Below are 10,073 nucleotides of genomic sequence, written 5' to 3' on the forward strand. Positions count from 1 at the left end.
GAGCATGACCTTGGAACCGTGAATATTCGGTTTGGCCGTCGACGTGGAAGCATGACCGGGAACTCCCCATGATTTTCTGCGCTTGGGGTTATTGTAATGAACCTATTTTTCGTTCCCAGTCACAATGCGATGCAGAAATACTTTCCGTCTTTGCCTTTCAAGCAGCTGTTCACAAGCAAACAAACGCCGTTCAACATCTCTGGGCTTCAATTCGTACGGCACCCAATTTCCTTGCTTCTGAATCATTCCCATGGCTTTGAGGCCATGGCTTTTGAAATAGCTTGTTGAGTCACTCCCAATGATCGTGTCAATTCTTCTTGATTTTGACACGAGTCTTGATCAAGTAATGCCTCCAATTCTGCATCTTTGAAAATCTTCTCTTTTCCATCGTTATGCCGGTCTTCGACATCAAAATCACCGTTCTTGAAGCGTTGAAACCACTCACGACACGTTCTTTCACTAATAGCGGCCTCACCATAAGTATTTGAGAGCATTCGATGAGCTTCAGCCGCAGATTTCTTCATTTTGAAGCAGAAAATTAAAATCTCCCGCAAATGACGAGAATTTGGCTCGTAAACTGACATTTTCAATCGAGAATAACTTTATGATGCAGACACAAATCGACTAATGTTTCTATGGAGTTATGTTGACAGATGTCCAAGTTTATTGTATGACGTCTATCATCTATTTATTTCGAGCACCACTTACCGCTAAAGCCATCTATAGGAAAACGGCGGAAGCAAAGTTGTATACCTAATACTAAATTTAAAAAAAACATTTGTTTGGATAGTACTGTAAAGATATTTGTTTAAATTAAGTAATTATTTTCTAAAATTAAATAAAGAAATTTTAAATGTAAATTTGTTTCTTTAATTTTAGAAAATAATTACTTAATTTAAACAAATATCTTCACAGTACTATCCAAACGTTTTTTGAAATTTTGTAAATTTTTTCTCAGTGTATTGGCCATTTTAATATCTTTAAAATTGCACAATATAGACTTAAGATTTTTTGAATAAGAAAATTGACTACCTTTTCCAATTTTTATATTATATTGATTTCGCTATGTTCGATTTGGCATTTCTAAAACGTTTCGTTTTTAAGTATCTCCTTGGTTTTCAATGAAAACAAGTTAATGAAAAAAGTATCATAATATAAACAAACAAATAATAGGACAAAATCCTCACTAACCGAATTACTATTAAAAGTGGTTTATATTGACTCCTTTTTTAAGTTGCGCTTTTTTGTCACATTTCCACCGCGGGCTTAGATGGATAAAAATGCTGTCATCGTATCCAACATTCCAAAAAAACGTAAGATAGCATGTACAACTTACATTACACTTTGTAGATCAAAATTGGCCCATCGTCCTTTTCACGAGCTACCCCGGTCTCGCTCGAATTTCTTTATACCGCGCGCGATCTTATCTGGGTCAAGATTTTCAATCCGACAAGGTGTCGGATTTATTCACATATATATACACACATATACATACACGTAAGGCGTGCCTTGGCAGCTACCGTCATTGTCGACGGTCGCGAGTATTAAAAGCTAATTAAAGAGAACGTCATCTCACTTAAACGTCGAAGCGTTGATGTCGGTTGTCGAGTCGCGTTTGCCTGAAAATCTCGGACATCTTTTTGTCGTACTTCTCGAGAACCTTGGAAGAAATTTACACGTCAAAAGTTCTCGATGCAGCAACGTTAATCTCGTTCCACTTAAACAGTCGCCGTCATTCCCAGAGGATGACGAATATCCTTCGCGGCTGATTATGTGTCTAAATGTGAGTACCGAAGCTGCGTCGTTTTCTACAATCCGTCATCGTCATGCACAAAATCGTAAAGCAATTGTGACCCGAGATGGGTTCGAATAAGGAAGAAATCGCTTGATTATTCGCCCAGGTACAACCTGCCGTAAAAGGATCCGTCTCGCGCCCTACTTTCGTATGCTACGCGCGCACACACACCCACACATATGTGCGTGTAAAGTCTCAAAAAAAGAAAGTTGCGATATCGTTCTTGAATAAATTTGTGCGATTATGGTCCTTTCACGACACTAATATCTTCCTAATTAAGCTTGAATAATTTCACTTCATTGACACAATGAGGAGGTGAAGATGGTGATTAATCAGCGCGCGAGAGAGGTCGACGTCAAATAAGCATTTCCGGCCGGTGGGTTTTCGCATTTCGTGTTAGCGCGAGACGCCAAAGCGATAAACTCGCAATTCAGGAATCCCGAGCCGGGACTTCGGGTAGATCGTCGCGACAAATTAAACAGAGTACGGAAGACGGCCTTGAGGACAATCCCCCGCTCTTCCCGTCAATTTGCATCTCGGCTCCGAGCAAGTTTTGTGTTCCGATCTCATTAATGGTGTTCGGAAGTAGGTCAGCCGTGCTCATCTCGGGCGAACGTGCGGATAAGGGTAAATCGAATCGCGCCTGCGTTAACTACACCTTAATATTATTGCCTTCCGCGATATTCTTTGTCAATTTTGTGATAGGAACGCGCTGAGGCAATATCCCGGCCGGCAATAGCACTCATGGTATGAACGTCTCGATCTTTGATTCAATATAGAACGTTGTTCATGCACCTTCTCTTTAAGGAGAGAATATATGATCGCGTAGAGGACTTACCCGCAGGTACAAAGCTCGCAGATGCATTGTTCCTTCAGAGGGATTTTGGAGAGTATATCGGGTATCGGCGCGGGTCGAACGTCGTCTTCGTCGAGTGAGTCTGGAGTCTGATCTCCCCGTCGCGGCTTGTCGTCGGCTTGCACAGGTTTCGTCGGTTTCTGAGCCTTATCCGCGGGTCGACTGGGTCTACCCGCGGCTGGCCTCTGCTCCGTGGGTCTCGTCGGCCCTTTGGGTGCCTCATCAGGTTTTCTGGTCGCCACGTCTCTCTCCTCGGGTCGACTCGGCTTACCGGCTGCCGGTTGCGGTTTTCTGCTCGGCAACGTGTAATCCCGAGGCTTCTCGGGCGACTTTGCTCGAACTTCGGAAGGTCTACGGAACAATTAACGTCGCGTTGCGCTAAGTGATGCGTTATTGTTGCGGTGTAACTTTGTAATTATAGCCGTCATTGTCCCGCCGCCGTTTTCATATTTTTTTTTATGTTACAGAAAAGGCAGTTCTTTTACACGTTTTTTTTCCATTCGTTGTGTGTCAAAGAGTTTTTAATTAAAAAATTAATGAAATGAAGCAGAATCATGGTTCTGCTTTTTTGTTTAAATTCGTTTAAATTTTATTGTTTTCGATAGCGCAGAAACAGAGATTGTCGGTAAAGTTTATCTTACCAAGAAACACGGTAAACTTTATTAAAAATATGGCAAAATTTTAATAGCACATTCTAGTTTCTACTCTATAAAATTTCTTGGAACAAACTTTCACTTGAAAATTAGAGTGACACCCAAGTAATTTTCGAGTTATTTTTCGCTCCTATATAATAAATTCTCCGCTTTGAATCGTTGAGCAAATATTTTGACTCAAAATTGAAGAGTGAATCTGATGCATTCCATCATTAAAGAAATATATCCACTCAGATCAAAACATTCGCTTATATAGAGTTAAAACCTACTCTAATCTTGAATGAAACATTCACTCTTATGATCTCAATATTTTCACTATCGCCTTCAGCGAAAATACATTTTTTATTACAGAAATTTAGAGAGTACAAGGAAAGAATTTTATAAGGAAAGTTACTATAGGATTTTGTAACCGAGGATTAGATTAACATTGCAGCAATTCGCTATCTTTTTATTTCATATATTATTTATATTTCAGAAACTATGAAATGTGCTATTAATTTTTTCGCTATCAATTTTGTTTTACAATTCTTATTTACTTTCACTTTATTAAATATATTAATATAATGTAGCAAAAGAAAGTTAAAAGTTTCATATTTGGGATAAAGTTGAAACACTGATGTTTTATTGGCCTTTTTGGGAGGGCATATTTGTCCCAACGGTAATAACTTGGAATAGCTAATGTGTTCAGAATGCCAAAAAACTGTTTATTCCATTGAATAAGATTTTTATTAATCGTAGGAAAAATATATATCCCGTTGGTAACGAGAAAGTGTAAAACATTTGTTGTGCTTCTAGCGAAACTTGCTATATTTTTTAGCAAGATAGATCTTACTCTGAAAGAGTCTACTTCTGTATGTGTGTACACTACTAAAAATAGTAAAATTGAATAAAATTTACTTGCAAAACAAAACTATAATATTCTTCCCGCGTGAAATACAAATATTGCATGTGGAACGAAAGGACAATAAATTGCGAAAAGTAGGTATTTCAAAAGTAGGTAGTAGCCATTGCGCGGTTAGAAAATTCTATAGTAACTTTTGCTATAAAATCCTCAGTGTGTAGAGTGTTAGAAGGAAGACACTTGTTTCATTTACCTGCCATGTTCCGCCGGTCGCTGAGGACTCCTCTCGCGCTCTCGCGGAGGTCGGCTAGGTTTCCCAGCGGCGGGGATCGGTTTCGGTCGATCGTCTTCCCTGAGTCCGGGTATTCCGCGAAGATAGCCGGGCCGCTCTGGCGACGGTTTCTTCGTGGAATCCACCGGAGTTTGGGGCACGTGGCCAGTGATGGTATCGAATCGGGTATCGTCGACGACATCCCGCGCTACCATGCTAGTCACCTGCTCTTTGTCGATAAATTCCCTCGTTGACTCGGTGACATCTCTCTGGAAAAAAGAAGCGCAAATTATTCTTCTACTCAATACCTTTCTTATATTCTTCCTTCACTGTAAACAATTATTTGATAAAAAACTGACAAACAGATATTTCGGGTCAAAATATCGATGAGTTTTTGTATCCGATCAAGAAATATCCAATGAGAAATATCGATTCATGATTTTTTCATCGGATTATCTGATGAAATGTCATTATAACCGGATTCGATTAAATTTAATTGGATAGAAAAATCGGGATTTGCTCGGAAATATCCGTTTGTCAATTTTTTATAATAATTAATAATAATTTCTCTCAGTGTTCGAATCTCAATCTTGGGATAGGGAACAGTCGGCGCAATCGTCAGGATCATTATGTCAAGACGGTCAACAGCCGCGACGATTATCGTTTCGTTAATTACTGCTAAGAGCGTGTTCACGCGAGCGATGAGGTTAATTGTCACACAGCTCGTAACGTCGAACATTACATATATTATACGTTAAATTACATCTCATGATGCATACGGATATTTAGAATTTTCTATTATATAGCATCGGTAAACTTTGTTCTCCATTTTACATTAAGAAAAGGTAGTATAGTGGTGCGACGTCATAGATCGCCAAGGAGTCAAGTCGCTAAATATAAATGATCACTTATGCACTCGTTACTACCTGCGAAGTTGAACGCTACTTTGTTTCGCGATGTATAGAGGATTTAATGCCGACGTCGCGCGGATTTGCTTTAACGTCAAGAACGTCACAACAATTACTCAAAGCAAAAAAGAAAGAAGAAATATTACCAAGGTTTACCGGACTAATCGACGATCTAATCTCGCTCGTAAACGCTCTGTGATAGCACATTGCGCGGACTTAGAGGCGTAGTAATGCGACTCCGTTTTTCCGCGGGCGTTCATTACGAGCTTCAAACGTGCTGCATAATGAGCGCCGCGAGCATAGCGAGATTAGGAGCGCCGGTAGTGCTTAGTTCGACGGAATGCAGGTAACGCGAGATCGGCGCATATAGCTTTTATGTGCACGCTTACAACGTATCGTGTAACGTGCTCGTCGAACCGTCGTACTTTTGCGATATATAGTTTCGTCGTTGGCGGCATCGCCGTCGCTTCGGGAAACAGGTAGCCAGATGGGGGGGAGGGAGAGAGAGAGAGAAAGAAAGGAGGGGAGCGGACAGGGCTGTAGGCAATACTATCGATGGCAAAGGATTTGCACACAGAAGGATCCGTTTCGTGAGGGTTGCTTTCAAAATTAGGAATCGTCTCTCAACGAAGTTGACTCTCTCATTTCAATACAATTTACACGTCAACATCGTCAATTAAAAATCGACAGTTACAAGAAAAATACAGAGAGAGAGAGAGAGAGGGAGAGAGAGGGGAGGAGAGAGAGAGAGAGAGAGAGAGCATTCAAACATCTCTTTCTTTCTTTTTCTTTCTCTGTAGCCTTCTTTCTTGCAATTGCCGACTCTTAATTGACGATGTTGACGAAGTCGAAATTCCGACATTATATGCACATGTGTACTGTGGCGTGTACGTGTGTGTTGAGTTGGCTTAAAAATTTCGCGCAACTATTTTCGGTCCGTTGAATCTGCTCATTATACTCGCGAGCACGCTCGCTCTCCGACGCAGCGCGTTAACTCGATAACGAAGCAAATAATGCTCGCGCTGATACTATTAGTCAAATCCTCTGCTCCGTTTTTAACACTTGAGAATAATTCGCGCGAGCGCATCAGAGACGGAGTTTCGACATTTAATTAGCAGTTTAAGCAGCCCGAGCCTTTAAGCTGATTGCCCCTTCTTCGCGATATCGAGAGTCGCTTGTAATGAAGCTTTGTGCAACTCACTTCCCGCGAGTTTTCATGCTCCGCGTAACTCCGTGCGTCCGTGAACTTTTTCTTTTTTATATGTAAAAAAGAGAATGCTACGTCGTGCTGTTGTTTCACTACAAATTCAACAGACTCCGCATCGAAAACAGCAACGGCGAAACACGAGCGCGCGCGCGCGCGAGCGTGAGCGTGAATAAAATATCACATTTATCGATGTCGTAATACCTGACGTGGAGGGACATTGTGCGCGTCCATGTCGTCATAAAATAATAATATGGATTCAACTAGAAAACGCGATCACGCGTGTTAGCACACGTCGCATCATCGTCTGTCGATGCAAGTAGGGCAAGTTCTCCCTCTCCCCTTTCTTCTCTCTCTCTCTTCCTTCGTACATATAGCTGTTTGCATGTTGAACAATCGAAAACAAGCAGAGGCGTCCGTGTAACGCGCTAGTATCGGGATGGATTGTACCGAATTGCTCGCGGTGACGTCACGGTGAGATCGTATCGTAATCGTAGCGAGCGCGCTCCGGCAGAAGCGACTTGGATGGAAACGAGGTTGTTAAACAGCGAGAACGTTATTTACAGGGAATATCCGTGGGGCGCAGTTCATTCACGATAGGCGATGGCTGAAGCGACATTCATAGTGCGTTAAGCACTTGCTAGAGCCTTTTATCGATCATCACGAGACCTCGGGATAAAGTCATGGCTGTGGGAATCGAGCCCGAAGTACGCTCGCGTAAGGAAGCGCGCAATCCGCGTAACGCGGAATTGATTACGAATGTCTATTTTTAATTTGCACTGCGGCAAGAGAACCGGCGCAGTCTGGATAACGCGAAGAGGTATCCTTGAGCTAAGCGTTGGGTGTTCTCATTGTGAAGTCGGATGACGTGAACCCCGGTACGTCGATCCCGGTATTTGAGATGCTAACGCGAGCGTAGGTGAAGTTTTAGGTTGTTCCGTGCATCCTCAGCTTCAGCAAGTTTACTATCGTCGTTGACGAACGAGAATATTCGTCCCGCGCTCTTATAATCAACGAACAAAGTGCACGATCGTTGAGGAACACATATCTTGCATGAGATCATCAGAATTATTAATTTTTGTAATTTTTCATATGAAATATGTAATCTTTTGCTTCACCTTGTCTCGTGTTGAAATAAATTTTTATAATTTTATGTGACGTTATGAAATTACAAGAATTATAAGATCGTTGAAACATACGTTTTATGTGAAAAATTATAAGAAACAAAAATTCTTATAATTTTATGTAAAATGTATGAATTTTTCACCGATCTTATAATTCTTATAATCCTGACAATTTTTACAATTTCGTAAACACTTATAATACATACAATTATAAGAATTTGTTCCCACACAAAAAGAGGTGAAGCAAAAGATTATTACTCCAGTTGTTGATTGAGAAGAATCGAAATATCTCTGTTGAAGAAATCGGGAACAGACAGAAATAGGACGCCGGTCACTACTGGCAATCCGAAATTGCAGCATTGCAGAAACGCTAATGCTCGAGCTAATTTTTCGAGTCGATCGCGATAGCAGAGGCCGAGGTGTCATCCGCAGAATTTATTTTCACGTTCGATATCGACCCACATTTCTCTGAAAACAAGTAACTTTCAGTCGGTGCGACGCGATCATAATGTGAAAGTCGGTGTCGCGTGCATACTGATTATAGGACATCAATATTTAAATCTACGATATATCGGCGCGCGATGAGCCATCGTAGAGTGGCAACTGACACAACCGTTATTGTGGTATATCGTATCGTTGTTATTTTAACATTATCGACCGTATTATTGTCGCATATGATGCTGTTACTGCGATAAGTGACGCCTATATACACACGGCTCGCTCGCTCACTCACTCACTCTCTCTTTCTCTTTCTCTCAACTTCTCTTAACCAAGATTTCTATAGCACTTAAGAGGACGACCACGATAAGCGAGTCGGCACACGCGTGGAATTCAATTGGTCGTGGCATTAAAGCTACATTGGTGACGGTGACATCACTACCGAATTTACTCGATATCGGACGTAATTGTTATCACTTTGTATACGGTCGACTGAATTTGATTGCAGGTGATTACACTTGCGCGTCCATGGCGCATGCCAGAGACAATTCGTAGGACCTCGCGAGCTGAATATAAGAGCGGACAATCGTGAGTTATCCGCGCATATAGTTGTCTCGTAAGCAAATCTGATGCGATCAAATCATCTGTGTATCTTCCTATCGGCATTACATTGATTATATCTGTACGAAACTGTCACTACTATCTCAATACAAGGCAGATGTCGATTTTCACTTAATCTGCGTACTCAGTAATCAACGCGATAATTCTCTCAAGCTTATTTATATGCGACTATTAAAAGCGGTTGTGCCATGAGCATCAAAGTCCACTTCTCTCGATCGAGAAGAAATGTTATCGCGACACGATTTTTCGCGTCATCAAAGGCTATCGTCGTCAACGACCATAGCCGTGTTAGCTGAAGAAATTACGATAAATTATTAAATTTTACGTGCAATCACGCACAGCACCATTGGTATAATACGATCGAGAGAGAAGCGCGTCTTACTGTTTTTCATACGCGAGATATCGATTCCCGGCCCGGGACTTTGCGGCAGTCCGTCGAATCCGGGACTCAGCCATGCAGAAATTCGATCAGGAACGCGATCCTGCTCAGACGCGAGGTCGTTAACGACGAGTCCCCCATTTTTTTTCCTGCCGCTCAACCCTTCTCCGTCCTTCCACGAACCACGGTGTATTACGTCAGATTTATTTTCAACGGCACAACGCACGTGAATACACGACCTTCGCCCGCTTTGGAAGTGAAAGTATCGCTCGAACCTCTTCCGCAAGGACTGCGAGCTGGAAGTGTCTCGATAAGACTTTTATAAAACCACCGCGCCTGCTCTCTTTGGCGTCTGTTTACTATCAATTATCAACAGACAGGATACACGTCATGTCCAGAGCAGTTTAAATTTTTAATGTTTATTTATTCTCGTCCATTTATTTCTTACGAATAATGTACTTAGTGTGGGAAAAAAGTATTTTCTCGTAAAATGACACGAGTCGCAGCTTTAACCTTTTGAGTCATAAGAGGACGCTAGCATTCCATATCTATATATATTTTTTTTGTTTCATTTTTAGTGACTTTGACTAACTTATCAGTAAACATAGTCGATTATATTATTACTCTTCCTCTTCCTCTCTCTCTCTCTCTCTCTCTCTCTCTCTCTTCCCCACTCACACTCTCTCTTTCTCTGTACTCTCTCTCATCGACTTGGTCGCGCGGCTAAAAAGAAAAAAAGGAAAATAAAAGGAGAGCGCGATCGCGCGACGCGAAACGTTCGACTTTTTGGCGTCGCCGCGAGAAAAAAGAAAGGGAAGAAACGGGAAAAGAAAGAAAAGATAGAAAAACGCAGAAAAAGAGGAAAGGAAGAGTGTGCATAGTGAGCTGACGTCGTCGACGTCGACGTCGTCGTCGTCGTCACCGTCGTCGTCGTCGTCGTCGTCGTCGTCGTCGTCGTCGTCGTCGTCGTCGTCGTCGTCGTC

At 41.7% G+C, this 10,073-nt stretch overlaps 1 protein-coding gene across 2 annotated transcripts in view; it reads right to left on the minus strand.

Moving 5' to 3' along the window:
* LOC116840801 (titin) overlaps positions 1 to 10,073 on the minus strand; it is a 32,342-nt gene that overhangs the window by 16,887 nt on the left and 5,382 nt on the right. For both annotated transcript variants that reach the window (XM_032808000.1, XM_032807999.1), the window contains exons 2-3: positions 4,399 to 4,685; positions 2,634 to 3,002 (exon numbers count right to left, since the gene is read on the minus strand). In XM_032808000.1, the coding sequence (XP_032663891.1) occupies positions 2,634 to 3,002; positions 4,399 to 4,685 (656 nt within the window). The remainder of the gene's footprint in view (positions 1 to 2,633; positions 3,003 to 4,398; positions 4,686 to 10,073) is intronic.

The sequence above is a fragment of the Odontomachus brunneus genome, unplaced genomic scaffold (genome assembly GCF_010583005.1).
Source record: "Odontomachus brunneus isolate Ranch 3 - 2012 unplaced genomic scaffold, Obru_v1 Obru_scaffold_012, whole genome shotgun sequence".
NCBI classification, from domain to species: domain Eukaryota; kingdom Metazoa; phylum Arthropoda; class Insecta; order Hymenoptera; family Formicidae; genus Odontomachus; species Odontomachus brunneus.